This window comes from Cervus elaphus, chromosome 24 (assembly GCF_910594005.1).
Source record: "Cervus elaphus chromosome 24, mCerEla1.1, whole genome shotgun sequence".
Lineage (NCBI taxonomy): Eukaryota > Metazoa > Chordata > Mammalia > Artiodactyla > Cervidae > Cervus > Cervus elaphus.
The window spans coordinates 60458405-60482008 of record NC_057838.1 but is presented as its reverse complement, the minus strand read 5'-3'; the positions used below and the strand labels follow the sequence as shown (position 1 = coordinate 60482008).

The 23604-nt window shown below is 42.1% G+C and overlaps 1 protein-coding gene across 8 annotated transcripts in view; it reads left to right on the top strand.

Moving 5' to 3' along the window:
• Positions 1 to 23604, top strand: part of DOCK3 (dedicator of cytokinesis 3) — a 267277-nt gene that overhangs the window by 191047 nt on the left and 52626 nt on the right. For 7 of the 8 annotated variants that reach the window (XR_006337624.1, XM_043886678.1, XM_043886681.1 and 4 more), the window contains exons 20-27: positions 1213 to 1296; positions 2500 to 2600; positions 3724 to 3805; positions 6728 to 6898; positions 9903 to 10095; positions 17928 to 18055; positions 20461 to 20607; positions 22605 to 22703. Coding sequence is in view for 7 of the 8 variants with exons in the window: in XM_043886678.1 (XP_043742613.1) it covers positions 1213 to 1296; positions 2500 to 2600; positions 3724 to 3805; positions 6728 to 6898; positions 9903 to 10095; positions 17928 to 18055; positions 20461 to 20607; positions 22605 to 22703 (1005 nt within the window). In the remaining variant the exon portion in view is untranslated. The remainder of the gene's footprint in view (positions 1 to 1212; positions 1297 to 2499; positions 2601 to 3723; positions 3806 to 6727; positions 6899 to 9902; positions 10096 to 17927; positions 18056 to 20460; positions 20608 to 22604; positions 22704 to 23604) is intronic. The other variant, XM_043886679.1, reaches the window with a different exon arrangement.

The following is a 23604-nucleotide window of genomic DNA, read 5'->3' as shown; positions in this document are numbered from 1 at the left end:
GTATGAATTTTGTGTTAATTGATCAGAGAATCATAAATTTTTAAAAGAACTCTTTATACTAACAAGCTTTTCAAACTTTATACAAACTAGTTTTGAAACTTAAAATAAATTTACACTCAGGACATTTTTTCCTTCTAAACATATTAAAAATTTCACCAGTAGAACAGACCACATACTATGAAAGCTCTGTGATCTTTTTAAGGGTGAGTTGTTACATTCATTCCTGACAAGAGAACATCCTACCAGCATTTCTGGTCTTAGCATCAATATTTGTCTCAAGCCAGCCAGGAGAGAATGTAAAGGGAATATGCTAGCATTTTAATTATTTTTACTTCTTATTGGAAAATTTCAAGCATCCAAAGATGCAGACAGAATAAATAACCCTACATGTCGCTGTCATTCATCTCTGACTGTCACCAACCCCTGGCCAGTCCTGCCCACAAATCCCTCATCCATGCCTTCTACCTTAGGTTATTTTGAAACAAGTTGTAAACATTATTATCATTAAATTGCATTTTGACCGACAGAGTATTAGGTTTGATTTTTGAAGACTGGGAGCATCCATGAATATTTATTATTCTCTCCCTGGACTTTTGCATCTTAGAAAGAAAAAGGCACCTGCTCAAAAAAAGAAAAATGTTGTCTCCAGATCTTTTACCCTCTTTGACAGCCCTCATCAGCTGCATTCTCTCTTCTCCTGGGATACTAATTTCTAGACCAAAAAATAAGTTTCTGTAGGTAAGGCCTAGCTTGTCACATCCTTATCCAGATGTCATCTACAGAGTTATGTCATAGTAGACAGTAAGAGACTACTGAATTTTGGGGTCCCAGGAAAGTAAACACTTTCTCTCAAAATGAATTTGGCATCCAAATCACTTAGATTGTCTTCATTTCAAGATTGCCGTTCTTCATGGGTGGTCTAAATTTTCTAGGTAATTGCTCTTTCCTTATAAGTTTAGCACTTACCCAACAGGAAGAGCCTCTCTAGGTCTCTCTTAGGGCCCTTTGGGCTATAATCAAACACCCAAAGTCCACCTAGTTATTTCTTAGCTAGGTGGAGATGGAATACCAGGTTATTTTTAAGTGGTAGTTTGAGGTCTTAGGAGATTTTTTATTTTGTTTGTTTGGGAGATAAATTCATTGGTGTTTGAACGTCTGACTGTGTGTCCAAGGTCCTAAGACCTGAGCCCTCTGGTTTTTATGCTGTTGCAGTTTCTGCAGGACATCTTAGATACACTCTTTGTGATTTTGGATGATAACACAGAGAAATATGGCCTGCTGGTATTTCAGTCTTTGGTAAGTCTTACCTTTCCTGATTTTTATTGATTATTCCTGTCACATACTTTTTAAAAATCTGAGGAAAGCAGTTTATTTGAGTGAGTCAGCACAAGATATAGATGTTCCCAACAGGAAAGGGACTGATGAGTGTCGCCAAGGAAGACCAACAACCTGCCTACCTGGAACATCTCTACATGATCAAATCTGGACCTCTGCTTTGTGGCTTTGATACTCAGTCTCACCACTATCGCAGGGTTGCCTCACCCCTGAAATAGTGACCTACACCAGCAAAAGGCCCAGAGACCAATAAAGGAAACAAGACAGCTCGTTTTCCACTTACAAAGTAGGATACAGAAATTTTTCTGGTGGTCCAGTGGTTAAGACTGCACTCCCAATGCAAGGGGCCTGGTTTCAATACCTGTTCAGGGAACTAGATCCCACATACCACAACTAAAGATCCTGTGTGCTGCAACTAAGACCCAGCACAGCCAAGTAAATAACTATTAAAAGCAAAAACAAAGGATATAACCACCAGGAAAAGCAGACTGTGCTGGTCTGAGCGTCACACCCTCTCCCTGTAAGCAGTTGTCTGGGAACCAGAGTCTCAGAAGGTTGCTCAGTGAGAAAAGACAGTGATCTGAATATTTAGTGCATTTTGTTGAACATGTCCAGTCCTCCAGGAGGGCTGTGTGTTCAAGGACAACCAGATACTTTAAAGTCTGTATGATAGATGAGCAGCAGAGGCAAGAGTTAGAGTGGTATTTTGCAAAGTTTGTTTCTCTGACTTTTCTTCTTGCCTCCCTGGCCAACCAACCCTAATTTCTGAAGGGTGCAAACTTCCGTAGGATGATTTGGCTCAGAGGACAATATTTTTTTCTCTCTTTTCCAAGTTTTTGAGACACCTTAATGTTTGTGCCACCATCACAGATATTGTTTTGTCTTTACTTGGTCCATATTGTACCACTGAGCATTATTGTGAAGAGAGAAGGTCAGAGTCACTGGTATTGACAAATGAGTCCCAAGTTTGGAATGGGAGGCCAGGGTTGCTAGCAATAGAACAAACATGACAAAAATACATACCCAGAATGGCAGCCTTACATTCACTGGAAACACTGGAGAAAACACTTGTAGTTTGCCATTCCTTGAAGAATCAAGAGTTGTTTCCTTCTGGGGGTAGGTTTGAGACCTCTGCTGAATTCTGCTACACCTTGTCTCTCCCAGGTATTCATCATCAACCTGCTCCGAGACATCAAATATTTCCACTTCCGACCTGTAATGGACACATACATCCAGAAGCACTTTGCTGGAGCCCTGGCATACAAGTAAGTTGCATTTGGCATCATCATTAGGATTTGTGTTTGACTAGAAAGATAGGCTTTTACCATTGAGAATGATGTTAGCTGTGGGCTTTCTGCTGACATTTTATACTATAGTTTATTACATAGTTTTCATACTTTTCCTTCTAAGAAATGATGGAAGAGCTGCTAAAAATGTCTTGTTTTTTCAGTGAGAAGCATATGGATAGCTAAATATAGCATCCACAAATAAATATCAAAGGAAAGAAAAGACAGTCAGTAAAAGAGATAATACAAAGAGTAAACATGGGAAGCACTCACAGTTTATCTAAAGCCATTAGAGCAATTTTTAAAGTCTCCATGTTATTCTATGGAATGAACATAAGTTTTGAAGAGATAAAACCTGAAGGGTGGTGAAGCTGTGGAATCACTGGACTCTGATACTTTGAGAGAGAGAGAGCAGGCACTCTGCTATAGATTTTACATGTGTCATCTCATTAGAATTCACAGTAATTTGAGATGTACTATTGTTTCCTATATTTTAAGTGAAAAGAGTGAGGACAGAGAGCTCCCATAACTTGCTCGAGGATGCAGAGCTCGAGACTGATATGCTCCAGATGTGAACCCTGCTGTCTGCAGAGGGCCTGTTCTCTTGACCTCTGAATTCTTTGGCCATGTATATGTGTAGACCTTCTGACCCTGTAGTCCCATGCCACTCAGTTAACTTGGTCCTAGGGAAATAAAATGATTGGGATGGCAAAGAGGGGCACATGGGACCATACACCTTTATTCAGAGTCTGCTATTTACTAGTCATTGTTGTATATTCTGGAGACTTAGCAGTTTTCAACAAAGAAAACACACATCCAGTCCATGACTTTGGGAAAACTTGATTGTAATCAAACGAAATGTGTCTCAGGGGAAGTGGGAAAGAATGACTCCAACTGCTGATTGAAATGTGGCATCTCTTGGTCAGGAGTGTTGTCTGGTCTCAGGTGGTCTAAAGATTCCATAGCTGTGATGAATCCATCGCTCCATTCTAGTTTGTCAGCAGTATATTATTTCCTCTGTGGCTAATTTAGGACTGCAGGTATTTCAGGCTGCATTGCTTTTGGATTAAAGTGGGGTTTCTGGGGCTGTTCTTTTTCCCAGGGAGCTAATCCGCTGTTTGAAGTGGTACATGGACTGCTCAGCAGAACTGATTCGGCAGGACCACATTCAGGAAGCCATGCGGGTAATGTCCTGAGAAGGGCCCACCCCTGCAGAACTTTGCAAGTAACCTCCGAGGAGCAGAGTGCGGGACAAGTGTAGACAGCGTGGAATGACTGCCCTGATCCACCTGACTGCCCTTTCCTCCCTTAGGTTTTGCCCTAAAAGGTCTTTATTCCTCATAATTTTATCTGAGAGCAGCAGGGAGGGATGATGTACCTGTGGCTCGTGGTCATCCCCACTGCCTTGCTTCTACCCTTAGTGCCAGTCTTTGCTTCCACTGGCTAAAGTATCGTATCTCCTTCTAAGCCAACGTTGGTTAGAAATAAGCCAACATTGACTAGAAATAAGATTATCTAATACTTTCCCCTTCTTCAGTATTTACTGAACATTGTATTTTATATAACTGTTTTAAGTAAAAAGAACTGAGTGAATGCACTGTATGTGGATATGTTGAGAAGGTAATCTTAAAACCAGAGTCAGGCAGCCCTTTGCAGTGCTGGACAGCTCCCCTTTGCAGGGGACCGCCCTCACTGTGAGTTAGCTACACTTTCTGGTAACTCGTTTTCTCATGACTGCTGCTTCTGCTGTAGAGAACCACCTATGAGAATGTTGATTCCTCTCTTGCTTAGCAGTTCTCCATATTAACTATTTTTAAAAAAAAAAAACTCATATCCTCTGAGAACTCACTTAAAGCAAGTTCATGTTTTCTTTCTTTCCTTTCATCCCTTCTTTTCTTGTTCTTGAGTCAGTTTTTTAAAGATGCTTTTTAACCGTGTCTTTCCCACCCTTTCTAGTTAGTAATAAAAGAAGAATGGCAGCAAAGTAGTTCTGCTTTTTCTCTGTCCTCTTTGAATATCTCATCATCTGCTCTAAGTACTAGTGGGCCTATGCTTGTGTTATTCATGTGGTAACAGTTCAAACATATATTCTCCTAAGCATCATCAGTTTAAAGAGGCAAAATCAAATCATAAATCTGTGTTTTCCCTGCCTGTTCTCAGCACATTCTGTAAAAACCTGAGGCCTCAAGTCTCACTTCTGACCTTCATGCAATACGTGTTGGCTGAGCAACCAGCATGTCATGGCTGCTGAGATGCAGAGAGGAGTAAGACTGCCTTCTTCCCTGAAAGAACACATCCCCTGTGTCCTAAAGGGAATCAGGCTGAAACACAAGTGTAGAACAGAGTGCCAAGTGTGATGTGAGGGTAGAGCCTGGGTTCTGTTCTTCTCTGAACCCCAGCGCCTGTGAGGTTCCCTGCATAATTGAGGGGTACACGTGGAGTTAAATGCAAGAAGTTCTGTCTTAAGTTCAGAAATTAATTGCTTAAGGCATTGGAGATGGTATCTTAGTTTTCTTCTAAGAGTCATTCATTCAGCCAATATTGCTTGATACCTGCCACGTGTCAAACATTGTGTTACCCACTAGAGATTCAGCAGGAACCCACACAGAAAGGTTCAGCCTTGATAGCACCTCCATTCAAGTGGGGAAAAGGCAGACAATAAACATGTCTGAGAGATAAACCACACAAAGATAAACATACAAAGTCAGTGAGGAAAAAAAGTAATTATGCCATTAAAGAAATAAATAGGATCTTGGCATAGAATGGCTGGAGAGGAGGTTTTACTTCACATCAAGAGTTTAGGGAAAGCTTTGAAGAGGTCGCCAGAGCTCCATATTTCATCCTTGGATAAGTTTTTCCGCAATGCTCCATGACTCTGCCTTTCCAGTGTCTGGGAGATCTTTAGCCTTTCTTTGATTAGAATGTATATAATCTTGAATTCTCTTAAAAGAGAATTACTCAGCTCATAAGCATGGGCCAACCTCCAGGAGCTCCTCAGAATCAGATTCTGCTCCCAACACATGTTATGGGAGTTTTGTCTCCTGTCTTGTTCATAAACTGTTGATGGCAGATGTCCTGGTCCAGGAGAAGATGGTGAATGGGTGTGTTGGGTCTGCCAGCTCCTGTGTAACTAGAGACCGATTTTCTCCAAACTGGACCCCTGGTGAGATGGCTGGCACATGTCAGGCGCCAGCTGTTTCTCAAAGATGCAGAAGACTTCTTAAAGTACTCTTCCTTCTTGGAATAAATTTAAGAGAGGTTCTTATATCATGGCCTTTGTAACCTTTTATTTCTAGACCTGAGAAAAATGAGAGAAATTTAATTTTCTTTTGATCCAGTGTCTTCTTGAATTCAGCTGCTTCCATAATAGTCTGTGGTTATTCACTTCCACAGCTACATGAAATAATTTGGCTATTCTCTCAGTACATAGATACTTGCTGCTCAAGGACCATTTGGACTTTTGAGGAAAGGTTTTAAAAATTAAAGTAAAAGACATTTTTCTAATTTAAAAAAATTAAAGTACTTCCCTACTGTGTATAAAAGAGATAAGTAATAATAACCTGCTGTATAGCACAGGGAACTCTACTTAATACTCTGTAATGGCCAACATGGGAAAAGAATCTTAAAAAAAAGAATATATATGTGTATAAACTGAGTCACTTTGCTATATACCTGAAACTAGCACAACACAACATTGTAAATCAACCATATGCCAATAAAAATTTTAAAAACTATTAAAGTGCTTATCTACAAAGTTGGAAATGTCCATCTCTCGATTTTAGTATATAATTTGCTGGTACTCTACCCTTCACTCCTTCATATATTAGTTCCTGACCATCTTTATGTGCTAAGTTGTTTCAGTCGCGTCTAACTCTTTGCGACCCTATAGACTATAGCCTGCCAGGCTCCTCTGTCTGTGGGATTCTCCAGGCAAGAATATTAGAGTGGGTTGCCATGCGTTCCTCCAGGGGAATCTTCCCGACGCAGGGATTGAACCCATGTCTCTTTTGTGTCTCCTGCATTGGCAGGCGGGTTCTTTACCACTAGCGCCACCTGGGAAGCCCCTCTTTAACACCTCTCTATCCCTCTTTCTCCCACACCTCCAGGCGTTGGAGTACCTTTTCAAGTTTATCGTGCAGTCGAGGATCTTGTACTCACGTGCCACCTGTGGAATGGAAGAGGAACAGTTCCGGTCCAGCATCCAAGAGCTTTTCCAGTCCATCCGGTTTGTGCTCAGTCTGGACAGCAGAAATTCAGAAACACTCCTTTTCACTCAGGTCTGTGAGCTGCAGGAAAGTTTTGCTGCTGGCTTCTTATCTGTCTTAGCAGGTGGTTTCTTTGTCCTCTGGCTTCCAGAGTCAAAGCCCTGCCAGGTTTCTATGTTTCGGGTAAGGGCTGAGGTATAAGGAAATACCTGCTAGAATAAAATGCTGTTTTTACTTCAAAACCAACTGTGTCCCAGCTTCCAAATATAAAACAGCCTCGTGTCTTTATGGTGAAGAAGCTCAACTTTGCCCTCTTTTGACCAGATTTATTTAGCTACCATACTATTAGTTGTACATGAACATCTTATTTATAAAGGATATTCAGAATGCATAGAGAATTTTATTTCCTAGTCAACTTGATGAATTTTAACAACCTCAGGTTAGTATTGGTCCATTCTAGCAGTTAAGAGTGAAATCAGTTGAAAACAGCAGAAATAACTAGAAAACTTTGGCTAAGAATTAGGATTAGATTCTATTAGAAATAGTACTGTGGAAAGGAAGTTTGCTTCCTTATATTAAATATGTCTGGTCAGTTAATCAGTTACCTTTCCCACGCACTCATACCCTAGAAGGGATCAAGGGTATTGTTCGTTACCCCAGTCACAAAGAGGTTATTTTTTTTCTTCCAGATAAATGTCAAGATTGTATCTAATAAATTACACTTCTTTGATTTTTTGAAGGCAATTATTTCATCAAAACTTATGAACAGAGACTAGACAGCCTCTCTCACATCCATTCATTTAGTCACTGCTAGGTCTGTTAGCACAAATATATGTTTAAGTATCTCCTTTAAGATTAGAATAGTCCAATTTTTTTTTTGTTTTCCACTTGCTCCTATGTTGCCTCTAGATTCCAGTTGCCCATAGACCCCTTGGCCCAGAGAACAAAAGAGCAGCTGGGAGATAGCCTCTATAAAAGTGGAATACGTCAAGGTCACCAGGTATCTCTATAAGAAAGCCTCCTTCCATGGTCTCCCCTCTTGAATACCCCAGGCCAGTCATCTCTCTCCCCTAGTCTTATCAGTTCCTGCCAGCCAAGGCCCAGGACACCTACTCATCTCTGAGCCTGTGGAGATCTGGGGAGCTCAGAGGTAGCTAGCAGAGCAGGGCAGATTTGCTTTCTGAGAGCTCAGCAATGCCCTCTTCTCAATAGCACGTCCCTCCCACATCAGGATAAATAGCTTAGAACTATTCTCAGCTTAGACCTGAGTCAGAATCAGACCTGCTCCTTTGGTACAAGGCTCATGTTTCATGAGTTTCAGAACCCTCAGCAAGTATACAATTCAGTCAGACTTTATGTCTTTGATTCTGACCAGTAGGAGATGTTACGGTGCAAGTGTCCTTCTGTCCTGGTGCCATGAGATTAGAAAATTTCACCATTTAAGAGGGCAAATCAGTTACTGTTGGTCGTTGATTGTGAAATATTACCTGCTTTTCCAGGAATTCCCTAACAGTCCAGTGGTTAGGACTTGGCACTTTCATTAACATGGCCCCTGGTTTCACTACCAGTCCCTGGTCAGGGAACTAAGGTCCTGCAAGGTTTGTGATGCAGTCAGAAGAAATACCTGCTTCCTCCCTTTGTCTTTGTATCTAGTTTTTATGCTGGTTCTCATTACTGAAAAATGGTCTCCTTGATATCTCAGGGAGTTATAAATCTGCAGATAGAATTCACAGAAATTCAGTCATGGTCCTGGCCTGAACATAGAGTGCAGTGTGACAGACCTGTTGCCCCATATAAATTTTCACTCAGTCAATGACAGTGTCTTACGGCGTGATGAAGCAATCAGGAAAAACAGCTCCCCTCCCCTAACCTGCCACTTAGAAAGAGTGCACTCTCACCTCATCTCAAGGCAACACTCCATTTCCCTTTGTAAATCTTGGGTTAATAATCTAAGAGGACTGAGCAGTGTGAAGAGCCTCCTTCATGCTATTTCCATTTAAGACGAGAGAGACTGAACAAGAGCCAGCATTTATTGAAGGCCTGGTACATGTGCCAGGCAGTCTACTGGAAATTAACCTGGTGCACCTAAACAACTTCTTCATACCAATATGAGGAGAAAAGTGATAGCCTCATCTCCATTTTATAGATGAGAAAAAGGAGGACTAGGCAGTAACTCACCCAGGGTTATGTGGCAGATAAGTGGTAATGCTGGGATTTAAACTCATGTCTGTCCAATTTCAAAACCCATTCTCTTTCTCCTAAACTACTCTGCCTCCCAGAGGCTCTGATTATTCTCAAGAAGCCACCTCATGGTCTCCCAGAGCTGAAATCCTAGGAGAGAAGTCTCCATATACACACAGACCACTTTTCTAGTCCATCAAGGTCACTGAACTCTAGGCCAATATCATCAGCAGTCTTCAGGATTTCATGGCTGACTAAATCCACACATTCTCCCTCCTTTTTGGATTTACACTTGAGACTGCCAGGCATCACATGTGAAGGAAATAATTTACAAAGTCTTCAGATTTCATGGTTTCAAATAAATGTCACTATTCTGGGGAAACGGTCCAGTTTTCAGAGCTGGGCTGCTGGCTGCAGGACTGTGAATGGAGTTCACCTACTGCTGCTTGATGGCGCTTAGTTCTGTTTGACCTCCTTTCTTTGAGAGTTTCCTGGCTTGAATTTGGGGCTGAAATTGGAAAGTCAAGAACTTGATCATAGAGACAGACAAATAAGTTAAATCCATTTTATGAGCAGAAACAGCTATGGATGTTAAGCTATAGAGTTAATTTCTCTATATAATTCTTCTCTTGCCAACAAATGCCTTGGCAAGTTCTAAAGCTTCTAGTGGCCTGGATCCCAGTAAATTCTCTTGTTTTGGTTTCCTTTTTGGTTCTCCTGCTTCAGCCCCAAGACTGCTACGGGGATGGATGGAGTCACAGGCCAGGGAGGAGCCCGTTCAAGACAGGGGTGCTGCAGTTACCTCTCAGCCTCTCACCTCTGTGTGTCATTGTCTAAGCACACGATAGATGCAGACCTAACTCTGAGCTAACCAGACCTTCACGTGCTTCTGCAGGCTGCACTCCTCAACTCCTTCCCAACCATCTTTGATGAGCTCCTGCAGATGTTCACTGTGCAGGAGGTGGCAGAGTTTGTGAGAGGGACTCTGGGGAGCATGCCCAGCACTGTACACATTGGGCAGTCAATGGATGTGGTGAAGCTGCAGTCCATCGCCAGAACTGTGGATAGCCGCCTATTTTCTTTCTCAGGTAAATCAAGTTTCTTTCTCAGGTAAATCAAGCTGGGATGACAGTCAGACTCACCTTTCTTCCTTATCAGGGTATTGGCCAAGTAGTAAGCAAAGGATCAGTTTTACCAGCCATCATGTGAGAGGTCAGTGGACCTTAAAATGCAGAGTTTTTGGTAAGCTCCGTTAGAAAATGCAGCCGAAACCTAGGCCTACTGCCTCCCTCACAGCTTGTTTCTAGGGACCCACATGAGGTGGCCTGCAGAGCAACCTCCAGGCCCACAAATCTAGCCAGCTGCCAAGAAAGGGGTCTGCCACAGCCACAGTAAGATGAAAAAGCAGAGGGAAAGGAAGGGGAGCAAGAGAGAAGGGTCTAGCCCAAGAAGGTAGGATGAGTCAAGGGAAGAAAAGAAACCCTGAAAGGAGGCCCTGAGGACCCACTGCACTTTGTTTCCTTGCCTCGCCAGACGGATAGATTCCTTTTCCTCTCTTTGGAGGAGCCTCTAAAGGTTAGACAAAGAGATAGATAGGGAGCCCTCCACGCTCTAAATAGTGGTAAAGAACCTGCCTGCCAATGCAGGAGACGTAAGAGACGCAGGTTCCATCACTGGGAAGGGAAGTTTCCCTGGAGGGGGAAATGGCAACCCACTCCAGTGTTCTTGCCTGAGAAATCCCACATCCAGAGGATCCTGGCAGGCTACAGTCCATGGCACTGGTGGCAGGGAGTTGGACACTACTGAGCAACTGAGCACACCACACTCCAAAAGAGATCAGGAAAGCCTGACAAACAAAATACTATCAGGGAGTTACTGCTGGTGGCTAAGAGTTTAGCCAGTGGCTAAGACTCCACACTCTCAGTGCAGGGGGTCTGGGTTCAATCCCTGGTCTGGGAACTAGATCCCACATGCCACAGCTAAGATCCAGTACAGTCAGAAAAATAAAAAAAATACTAGGAAAAAAATGGCAATATAATAAAATCAGCAGCCTAGACTGTCTTTCAGAAGGAACCGCTGGATTCATACCTGAAACCACATTGAACATGATCAAATATTCAGTAGTCAGATGTTACAACCAGCACAAGCCTGGTCTTTTAAGCAGAATATCACAGAGTGGAATAAACTTCTAGGGCACAGAAATACACCTAAAATGCTAACAAAGCAATTATTATTAGAATGATTATAATTAGAACTTCTTGGTGGTCAAATTTTTTTAAGTTTGACTTTCAAAGTATGAGAACAATCATTTCTCAGCCCAGAGCTACACACATCTGCAGTATAAAGCAAATACCCGCTTTAGCTTAACACTGTCTGTGTAAGGAATTACTGAGACTAAAGCTGCCGCTAAGAAATTCAGCTTTTCTCCACCTGTAACTGTTCATGGTAAGCACTTCTCTCTTCACCACTTCCTGGACTGAAGATAAAATCAGTGGTTTGCACAGACTTTCACAGAAGCCACTGCATTCACTCAAGCTGTGAGCGCTGCTTCAAGCAGGTGCTTGCTTTCTTTCTTTCTTTTATTTTTTATTGAAGGATAATTGCTTTACAGAATTTTGTTTTCTGTCAAACCTCAACATGAATCAGCCATAGGTATACATATATCCCCTCCCTTTTGAACCTCCCTCCTACTTCCCTCCCCATCCCACCCCTCTAGGTTGATACAGAGCCCCTATTTGAATTTTCCTGAGCCATACAGAAAATTCCTGTTGGCTATCTATTTTACATATGGTAATGTAAGTTTCCATGTTACTCTTCCCATACATCTCACAGTCTCCTTCCCTCTCCCCATGTCCATAAGTCTATTCTCTATGTCTGTTTCTCCACTGCTGCCCTATAAGTAAATTCTTCAGTACCATTTTTCTAGATTCCATATATATGTGTTAGAATACAGTATTTATCTTTCTCTTTCTGACTCACTTCACTCTGTTTAATAGGTTCTAGGTTCATCCACCTCATTAGAACTGACTCAAATGTGTTCCTTTTTATGACTGAGTAATATTCCATTGTGTATATGTACCAAAACTTCTTTATCCATTCATCTCTGGATGGACATCTAGGTTGCTTTCATGTTCTAGCTATTGTAAATAGTGCTGCAGTGAACAATGGGATACATGTGTCTCTTTCAGTTTTGGTTTCCTCAGGGTATATGCCTAGGAGTAGGATTGCTGGGTCATATGGTGGTTTTATTCCTAGTTTTTTAAAGAATCTCCATACTGTCTTCCATAGTGGTTGTATCAATTTATATTCCCACCAACAGTGCAGGAGTGTTCCCTTTTCTCCACACTCTTTCCAGCATTTATTGTTTGTAGACTTTTGGATGAGGGCCGTTCTGACCAGTATGAGGTGATTTCTCATTGTGGTTTTGATTTGCATTTCTGTAATAGTGAGCAATGTTGAGCATCTTTTCATGTGTTTGTTAGCCATCTGTATGTCTTCTTTGGAGAAATGTCTGTTTAGGTCTTTTTCCAACTTTTTGATTGGGTTGTTTGTTTTTCTGGTATTGAGTTGTATGAGCTGCTTGTGTATTTTGGAAATTAATCCTTTGTCAGTTATTTCATTTGCTATTATTTTCTCCAGTTCTGAGGATTGTCTTTTCACCTTGCTTATAGTTTCCTTTGCTGTGCAAAAGCTTTAAGTTTAATCAGGTGTCACTTGTTTACTTTTGTTTTTATTTCTGTTATTCTCGGAGGTGGGTCATAGAGGATCTTGCTTTGATTTATGTCATCGAGTGTTCTGCCTGTGTTTTCCTCAAAGAGTTTTATAGTTTCTGGTCTTACATGTAAGTCTTTAATCCATTTTGAGTTTATCTTTGTGTGTGGTGTTAGGAAGTGTTCTAATTTCATTCTTTCATGTGTAGCTGCCCAGTTTTCCCAACACCATTTATGAAGAGGCTGTCTTTGCCCCATTGTATATTCTTGCCTCCTTTGTCAAAAATAAGGTACCCATAGGTACATGGGTTTATTTATGGGCTTTCTGTCTTGTTCCACTGGTCTGTATTTCTGTTTTTGTGCCAGTACCATACTGTCTTGATGACTGTAACTTTGTAGTATAACCTGAAGTCAGGAAGCTTAATTCCTCCAGCCCCAGTCTTCTTTCTCAAGACTGCTTTGGCTATTCAGGGTCTTTTGTGTTTCCACATGAATTGTGAAATTTTTTGTTGTAGTTCTGTGAAAAATACCACTGGTAATTTGATAGGCATTGCATTAAATCTGTAGATTGCATTTGGTAGTATAGTCATTTTCACAATATTGATTCTTCCTCCCCAGGAACATGGAATATCTCTCCATCTGTTTATGTCATCTGATTGCTTTCATTAGTGTCTTATAATTTTCTGTGTACAGTTCTTTCATCTCCTTAGGTAAGTTTATTCCTAGATATTTAATTCTTTTTGCTGCAATGGTGAATGGGATTGATTCTTTAATTGCGTTTTCTGATTTTTCATTATTAGTATATAGAAATGCAAGTGATTTCTGTGTATTGATTTTCTATCCTGCAACTTTGCTAAATTCACTGATTAGCTCTAGTAATTTTCTGATACTATCTTTAGGGTTTTCTATGTACAGTATCATGTCATCTGCAAACAGTGAGAGCTTTACTTCTTCTTTTCTGATCTGGATTCCTTTTATTTCTTTTTCTTCTCTGATGGCTGTAGCTAGTACTTCCAGAACTATGTTGAATAATAATGGTGAAAGTAGACACCCTTGTCATGTTCCTGATCTTAGGGGGAATGCTTTCAGTTTCTTACCATTGAGAATAATGTTTGCTATAGGTTTATTGTATATGACTTTTACTGTGTTGAGGTAGGTTCCTTCTGTGCCTATTTTTTGAAGAGTTTTAATCATAAATAGGTGCTGGATTTTGTCAAAGGCTTTTTCTGCATCTATTGAAATGATCATATAGTTTTTATCTTTCAGTTTGTTAATATGGTGTATCACATTGATCGATTTCCATATATTGAAGAATCCTTGCATCCCTGGAATAAACCCAACTTGATCATGGTGTATGAGCTTTTTGATGTGTTGCTGAATTCTGTTTGCTAAAATTTTGTTGAGTATTTTTGCATCTATGTTCATCAGTGATATTGGCCTATAGTTTTCTTTTTTTGTGTTGTCTTTGTCTGGTTTTGGTATCAGGATGATGGTGGCCTCGTAGAATGAACTCGAAAGTATTCCTTCCTCTGCAATTTTTTGAAAGAGTTTTAGGAGGATAGGCATTAGCTCTTCTCTAAATGTTTGATAGGATTCTCCTATGAAGCCATCTGGTCCTGGACTTTTGTTTTTTGGGAGATTTTTTATCACAGCTTCTATTTCAGTGCTTGTAGTTGGATTGTTCATAATTTCTATTTCTTCCTGGTTCAGTCTTGGAAGATTGAACTTTTCTAAGATTCTGTCCATTTCTTCCAGGCTATTTTATTGCTGTATAGTTTTTCATAATAGTCTCTTATAATCCTTCATATTTCTGTGTTGTCTGTTGTAACCTCTCCTTTTCATCTCTAATTTTGTTGATTTGATTCTTCTCTCTTTTTTTCTTGATGAGTCTGGCTAAAGGTTTGTCAATTTTATCTTCTCAAAGAACCAGCTTTTAGTTTTATCAATCTCTACTATTGTTTCTTTCATTTCTTTTTCATTTATTTCTGCTCAGATCTTTATGATTTCTTTCCTTCTACTAATTTTGGGGGGGGGTTGTTCTTTTTCCAGTTGTTTTAGGTGTAAAGTTAGGTTGTCTATTCTATATTTTTCTTATTTCTTGAGGTAGGATTGTATTGCTATAAACTTCCCTCTTAGAACTGCTTTTGCTGCATCCCATAGGTTTTGAGTTGTCATGTTTTCATTGTCATTTGTTTCTAGAAAGTCTTTGATTTCCCTTTTGATTTCTTCAGTAACCTGTTGGTTATTTAGAAACGTGTTGTTTAATCTCCATGTGTTTATGTTTCTTACAGTTTTTTTCTTGTAATTGATATCTAGTCTCATAGATTTGTGGTCAGAGAAGATGCTTGATATGATTTCAATTTTCTTAAATTTACTGAGGTTTTATTTGTGACCCAAGATGTGGTCTATCCTGGAGAATGTTCCATGTGCACTTGAGAAGAAGATGTTTTCTTCTGCATTTGGATGGAATGTCCTGAAGATATCAATGAGATCCACCTCATCTAATGTATCATTTGAGACTTGTGTTTCCTTATTAATTTTCTGTTTTGATGATCTGTCCATTGGTGTGAGTGGGGTGTTAAAGTCTCCTACTATTATTATGTTACTGTCACTTTTTCCTTTTATGTTTGTTAGTGTTTATCTTATGTATTGAGGTGCTTCTATGTTGGGCAAGCAGGTTCTTTCTGAGTGTATTGGAAGGCGGGCAGCAGACTGCCCTCACTGACATCTGTTCAGTTCAGTCGCTCAGTCGTGTCCAACTCTTTGTGACCCCATGAACCACAGCACGCCTGGCCTCCCTGTCCATCACCAACTCCCGGAGTCCACCCAAACCCATGTCCATTGTGTTGGTGGTGCCATCCAACCATCTTATCCTCTGTCGTCTCCTTCTCCTGCCCTCAATCTTTCCCAGCATCAGGGTCTTTTCAAATGAGTCAGCTCTCTGCATCAGGTGGCCAAAATATTAGAGTTTCAGCTTCAACATCAGTCTCTCCAATGAACACCCAGGACCGATCTCCTTTAGGATGGACTGGTTGGATCTCCTTGCAGTCCAAGGGACTCTCAAGAGTCTTCTCCAACACCACAGTTCAAAAGCATCAATTCTTCTGCACTCAGCTTTCTTTATAGTCCAGCTCTCACATCCATACATGATTACTGGAAAAACCATAGCCTTGACTAGACGGACCTTTATTGACAAAGTAACACCTCTGCTTTTTAATATGCTGTCTAGGTTGGTCATAACTTTCCTTCCAAGGAGTAAGCGTCTTTTAATTTCATGACTGCAATCACCATCTGCAGTGATTTTGGAGCCCAGAAAAATAAAGTCAGCCACTGTTTCCCCATCTATTTGCCGTGAAATGATGGGACCAGATGCCATGATCTTAGTTTTCTGAATGTTGAGCTTTAAGCCAACTTTTTCACTCTCCTCTTTCACTTCACTTTCATCAAGAGGTTTTTTAGTTCTTCTTCACTTTCTGCCATAAGGGTGGTGTCATCTGCATATCTGAGGTTATTGATATTTCTCCCAGCAATCTTGATTCCAGCTTATGCTTCTTCCAGCCCAGCGTTTCTCATGATGTACTCTGCATACTAGTTTGATAAGCAGGATGACGATATACAGCCTTGAAGTACTCCTTTTCCTATTTGGAACCAGTCTGTTTTTCCATGTCCAGTTCCATGTCTAGTCCATGTCCTCACTGACATACTTTATTTCTAATACTTTTGCATGTACTTGCTGCTTCTCATAATCACTTAAGAAAAATTGTTTTTATGTGACTGGAACTATGTAATTGGATTTTGCGATAACAAGCCACCACCAAATTTTCACTGCATCTCACGTTCATTGAATGCCTGAGCTGCAGCATCTTTCCTGAGGCAAAAGGAGTTTTACCAGTGATGTCTTGAAACCAACCCTTACATTTCTCAGAGCATATCAGTTTGGTTTCTTCATCAGCAGGTTCCAATAACAAACTGCTATTTTGTCTGCAAGCAGCTATTGGTTGTTACAAATCCTGCTCTGTTGGCATTTGGTCTACAAAAGACAGTAGGTACTTCTCTTTTATCCAAGCACTCTTTTAAACATATAATAGTTGTCACTCCATTTTATTTCAACATATTCTAAGTATTTGACAAGGCAGTCCCCCAGATCTCATGTATATCATGTAATTTGTCTTTTGCCGATAAAGATGTTCATTCTGAATTTCATCTAGAGTACTTATCTATGGTCAAATATGAACAACAAATCCAAAATACCATGACTTGTTTGTGTTACTGGTAGGCTGACTGACTCATGCTCACTGGCTGTAATGCCACTTTAGTCACACAGTCATTGACCACATAGGAGTACAAGACACCAGAATCATGTCCACACTAATGTTTCACCTTGTCTTCTCGCCACACCTGTGAAGTAAATGCAGAAGGGGCTGTTAGCACCTCATTGTATAGGTGGGAGAAATCAAACCTGTAGAAGGAATCAACCTTCCTAAGGCCTTAGAGTGAATTGATAAAAGAGCTTGATTTAGTATTTAACCTTCCTGAATTCAGAGGTCTAAGTATAGTCACCCCCTGATGAAGACACTTTTTCGGCAGCATTGAAGAAGCAAGAAAAGAAAAATATTTTAATGTATGCAGGAGGACTGGCAAAGAAGTTTAGCTAAGTATCAAAGGCTTATGATAAAGGTGAAAGTCCTCCTTCTGTCCCTTTCATTACTGTGGTTTCACACAGCATCCCACAGGCCAGAGGGGGAAAGTACAGTAAAGGCTTACGAGAATGGAAGTGCTGGGCTGCCATCAGGGCATCATGAAGAGGGACCATTTATAAATCCATATCAAGTCTGCTAGTTAGTTCCATCAGCATAGTTCATAGAACTAAGTGTATCATTTAAATGGAGTTTAATTTGGAGTCTAGTCAATAAAGAGATTTCATTTGGAAGCAGACTCCTAACATACATCCTGCATAAAAGGCCCTAGATAATTGAGGCCTGAAATATGAAAAAAGAAAAGAGAGATAGAAGGAAAATGCTGTGACATGTCTTCAGATGTCTGGGAAGTGGGCTGTTAGATCTGCCCACAGGCAGGGACTGGTTTCCAGCGTGGCTGTAGTCCCAGCCCCACCTGCCTGGAGACCAGCTGCATCCTGTGTTGCCCCTGGCTTCCAAAGGTAGCTGGTTCTTCTCCAAAGGGCTGCTTCACCTTTGTGTTTTCTCCCTCAGAATCCCGCCGCATCCTGCTTCCGGTGGTTCTCCATCATATCCATCTTCACCTGAGGCAGCAGAAGGAGCTGCTCATCTGCTCAGGGATTCTCGGCAGCATCTTCTCCATTGTCAAGACCAGCTCTCTGGTAGTGACCCTAGACCTGTGCCTCCCCCGGCCCTAAGCTCTGTCCCCGTCCTGTGTCACTTTAGCCAGAGGCAGACCAACAAAGATCATTTTGTTCACTTCCCAGTCAGAGAAGCTTTCATCAGTGACAGGAAGGTGCCCAAGTGAATGGAGGCCTGCCTATGTGTGCCCAGCAGGCTTCTCAACACAACACAGTCTTGCTATTTAAAAAAAAACAAAGTGCTGCCATAAATGCACCCAGAAACATAGTTATCTGTAGTACCAGAAAACCCCATCCCATACTGCTTGCTCTGTTTCTATCAAAAGACATTACTTCTGTATTCCTGGGAGTGTTCTGAGGATACTCAGGCACGAATGAGCACAAGGAGGCAGGCCCAGGCTGAGAGGCAGCTTGCTCATTCAGACTTTTCTGTCAGCTTCCTGGCAGCTTGATTCCACCCATATGGCATTCCTATACCATGCCAGATGAGACAGGGTGTACGAGCGATACATGTTGCCCACAATAGTTCTCAGCCTCATGGGATGCTGGAATGGTACTTGAGGGCTCAGGTTTCAGCTGGTAGTGCTTTTGCCTATTTTCTTTCTTCTTTATTTTTAGTTTTTTAAAAGAGACCTGGGTTGGAAGGGAGGGGAGCTAAGGAAGGCAGAAAAACATGTATTAGGCATGGATAAGGGTAGGAATTTATTTTAATTATCTTTATGTTATATGTTTATACTATGGAAGAAATGAGTTTTTTTTAAGAAAACTTGAAAACTATAGGAAAGTATAAACAAATTTAAAATAAGACTGAATCTTTATTTACACAGTCTTCCTAAGTTGAGATAAGGTTTCTGGAGAATAAAATTTCAAATGCATTTAAAATAAATACCAGGAACCAAGTGATACAAACATAGGAGGTTAGGTTGTCTGTGAAGGTAGCATGGGAGAGGTGCAGAGAAGAAAAAATGTGCTTGGTTTGAACAGGATGCAAGGACTCAATAGGGTGCTCTGGTATCTGGTATCCAGACTTAAAGGACCATCTGGTAATGGCGGCCCACCTTGGCAGAGTGACGACAATGGCTGTAGTGGCCCTTTTGTTTGCTCTTGGCTCCAGGCAAGGCCTGGCAGCTCGCCTTCCCACCGGGCCTCAGAGAAGCAACACCAGGCACATAAGGTGTACTGGTGACCCAGCGTCAGCTTGAGGGGATGGGAGGCTGGTTACTACAGGAAAGAGATAAATTGCAGGGGAATAGCAAGGGGAGGGGAGGGATGAAAGAGGAATGGGAACAAGTGAAAATCTGAAGGAGGTGATCTGGTTGTATTTGTGGGGTTAGAGCCTAATCCCACAGCTACTCAAAGAGCCATCACAGGTTTTAAACATGTTATAATTAGTTCAACAAATGAGGAAGAAGACTGTGGTCCCAAGAGCCTCTCAAATCTTTCTTGTGGAATGGGACTCAGTAAAACTACATTGAATGGACAGCTGGGGTGGGGGGTGGATGAAATTTAAGCTCCACTAAAGCAGAGATCTTACCTTTCTTGATCACTTGTGTATGCTCAAGTTTTCAAACAGTTACTGGCCCATGGTAGATACTTAGTGAATGGTGGATTGATAGATGGATGGGCATTTGGACCAGAAATAGTGTAAAGGGACTGGAGAAGAGGCAACGGGAATCTCTTTGTGAGATCATGAAAATCATGCTGTAGGATTTGGATTGCATGTAAGAGGTCTAGAAAAACTCTTCCTAAAGTCAGAACTTGCTCACTGGGAAGCAGCCCTCAATGAGGAAGCATGCTCCATTGCTTCTTTGAGGCTGCCTAAGAGGGACACACCGAGACCAGGGTCTTTCTGGGAGAGCAAGGAACATGAGCAGGAATGCCGAGGAGCTAGAGGGAGCATGTCTGGGCAGCAGTCAGGCCTGGCAGAGAGTGAGGTCACTCACAGAGAAAACGGCCCTGAGGAAGACTGAGATGCCTCTGTGTGCACTAGTAGTAGGGAAGGTGCTGCCTCCACACCCCGTGGTGTGAATTCTACCGTTTTCTCAGAGTGTTAGTCAGCAGTGGTGTGCCCTCTCCTGACTTTTCTAGGAAAATCAGAGAAAACATTTAACTTAGGATCTTCGCTTCGTCCTTGTGTATCAAGATTAATATATCTGCCTGAGGTTCAGAATTGCAGGTGTCAGGGTGTTGCTGTGTCTGGATCAGTCTCCAACCTCCAAACCAGGGCAGCGTAGGCAGGTGTGCCTCCCCTCCTCTCAGAGCCGTTGTTCCAAGTTCCTTGACACTGCATGCCAGTGAGGCTGGGAGCTTGGTATTGAAAGTTATGTCAGAAGACTGCTCCTGACCGTGGCTGATTTAGTAAGTACTGCCCACTGCGCGTCAGCCAGCCTGGCGCTAACCCTGTGCTCTCTCGCTGCTCGCTCCAGGAGGCAGATGTCATGGAGGAGGTAGAAATGATGGTGGAAAGCCTCTTGGATGTGCTCTTACAGACTCTGCTCACCATCATGAGCAAATCGCACGCTCAGGAGGCGGTAAGAGGGCAGAGGTGCCCGCAGTGCACAGCGGAGATCACTGTTAGTAACTAACATTCAGGTTTTCTTGCTTTCTTTTCTAACCTGGGGCTCCTCCACACGGAACCTCATCTCACATCACACCACCTTCATCTCAGCTTCGCTCCCTGCATGGTTGTCCGCATGCTGCCCTTTTCCCCTCTCCAGTCGAACTCCATCTCCACTCTGAAAGCTCTAGGTTCATCCTCAGAGGAGTGTACTTAGGGACAGACCCAGGGATGCTTGCTGTCCTGTTTTCCTGCACACAGTCTCCACTGGCCTTTGCCTTTGAATCAGGTCACTTTCTGTAATGTGGAATAAAGCAGAGAATGAAGGTGACAGCTGTCGACTGTTCCTTCTAGGAGCAGGCTCTCGGCAGTGATGTGTGCACCACAGTAATTTTCTCACAATCTGCTTGTACCTACAGATTAGTTGCTTTTGCCTACAGTATTTGTATCTAAATGTCGAGCATCAGGGAAAACATGATGAGGTAGAATAGCGCTGGTGTTGGACCGTGATCTCCCATGATCTAACTAGGAGAGAAACAGTCTGGGAGAGCCTCTCAGGAGAGGCAGAGAGACACCCCCCAGACCTCCCCCCCGCACCCCCGCTCCTATGCAGCGTGCACTTCTTAGCCCTGATGTTGGGACATGATAAACAGCTTGCTGGGGATCTTCCTGTTGGCAGGTGGGAGACTACAGTGATACCTTTGTAGAAAAGCTCCTGTGGGAGCAAGTCAAGCTCCAGCACGTTAGGGAGAGCAGAGAGCAGATGTGTTCTAGAGCATATGGGCTTGGAAAGAATGTCTGCTCCCTTAGGAACTCCTACGCAGGACACTCTCACTATAGGTAAGAACATATGCTCCCTGGCATGTCCTGGTAGCCCACCCTTCTAACTAGCAATGACACCGTGCTGGCTGTGGGCCAGACCCTGCTTTATGCACTTTACAAGCAGTAACTCACTAGCAATACTAAAGAAGTGATTTATTTCACATGCATCTAATGAAGATAACAACAGTTTATTGAGCACTTCTTTATGTGCTGGCCTTTTTACCTAAATGCTTTATGTACATTAATGCATCTGATCCTCAAAACAAATTATGGCTTATGTCCATTTCTTCAGATAAAACTGAGGTTCATGTACCTGTATATATTTTGCATACATATATGTCTAATAATTTCATGAGTCGCAAAAGGATTTGAGACTAAAACAGAGTTGTCATAGTCCCACAAACTTAAAAACATTTGAAAACTGCCCAAATGAAGTCGTTTTTCCTCCATCTCTTCTGAGGAGGCAGCCTTGTAAGAGGAATCCGTGCTCAGCTGCCCCATGTCAGAAATTTCTAAGAGATGGTAAAAGTCTTTGGAATCCTTAAGCCAGGGTTTTCATCTGTGTACCCCCATTGGAACTTGAAGAAATTTTAAAGACTCATTTTTTTTATTTTTAAATTTTTACTTAAAGCCATTAGCTCATCTTCTCAGAAAGGTCAGTTTTGACTCCTCTGCTTTCCCGAGGGTCATGTTGATCTACTGTGTTCCATCTCCAGCAATCGCATGTCAGCTCTGGAGTTCCCAGAGGAGATCCTTGCAGAAAGACTTCTCCAGCCCAGTGGTTGGGCAGAGTCCAAATTCTGTCCAGAGAAGTCTGAGCTCCCTGTTCCCAGGGTCCCCTCCAGACTTTAGTATGGTGCCCTGACAGCATATAATAACAAAGGATTATGCAGCCAAAAGTTGCCTAAGAACAAAAACTAGAATGTCTGTCTCATTTGGCAGTACTTCTTTCATATTGGCTAAGATTTTTCAATTAGCCCCATGCTGCAGAAATCTTATTAAAACTCCCAAGCCCTCCAGGCACCCCTTTAGCAGAAAAGAAAATTCATTTTCAGGGCTAGAGTTGTCACCTTCCCTCTCATGATCATTGGGGCCATCTCAGACCCTTCCTTCTCTCCTTGCCCTCTGTGGATTGGGGGAACACAGCTCTTGTGATTGGCTTTGCTAAGTGTATTTTGGGTTGTTCCCCAGGGCGAGTATGTGTCCTGCCTTCTCTCACTCCTCCGCCAGATGTGTGACACACATTACCAGCACCTCCTGGACAACTTCCAGAGCAAAGATGAGCTCAAGGTAGGCCCAGAAACACTGACCTTTCACCCAGGAAAGGAAGCATGCAGCTAAGACTGCCCAGCAGTTTTTCCCCTGCCAGTAGAGAAGTGCAAGTGGACTGCCCTGCTGAGAGTGGAAGGTTTACCAGCCTCACTTTACAGCTGACTATATGGCTTCCAAAAGCAGATAGCCAGTGGTGTTCCCATACAGCCAGACCCCAGGAACACTGGCAAGTCTTTCCTGACTGATCGCAACCCCGTGACCATGTGCCTCTAAGAGACACTTCTCTGGGCCATACTGATTATCAGCCAACCAGGACTCTTCCCTCTCTTATAAACACAGCAGTTGAGTTGCAGGTTACCCATGAAACAGGCTTCACTGTTTAATAACTGTAGTAATAATAATGACAACTTTTCTTCAGTAAAACATATTTCTGAAAGATTCATATTTGTAAAGAGCAAATATGAACACTGTCCATTGGCTATCACTCTGGATCTAGAGCACTGAGGGGAAGATAGTCCAGAGAAATAGGCCCATGGTCCAGATGACAGGAGAGTGTTCCCAAACTTGGAAGGATATCAGCTGCTGACAGACTTCAAGGGCTTGTGTGTTTGCTTAAGACCATGCTACTGAGTTCATCCCTGGATAAAGGAACTGTTGTAAACTTTATGTCTATGCTTTGCCTCCATTCAGAGTCAAGTCACTTGTATATTTCACAGTAATGCACTATGCTGTTTTCCATTTGTGTAATCCTTATTAATCATATGAGTTAATCAGTATCACTTGTTACTTTCTGGTGTTTGATCTGGCCTACCTTTCCACAGATGTGGGTCTCTACAGATTGTTATCCCTAACTTACTGCAGTGAGGCCAGCCTGTCTTCTCAGAGGGATGAACTTGACAGCCCTTGAAGTGAGCCATAA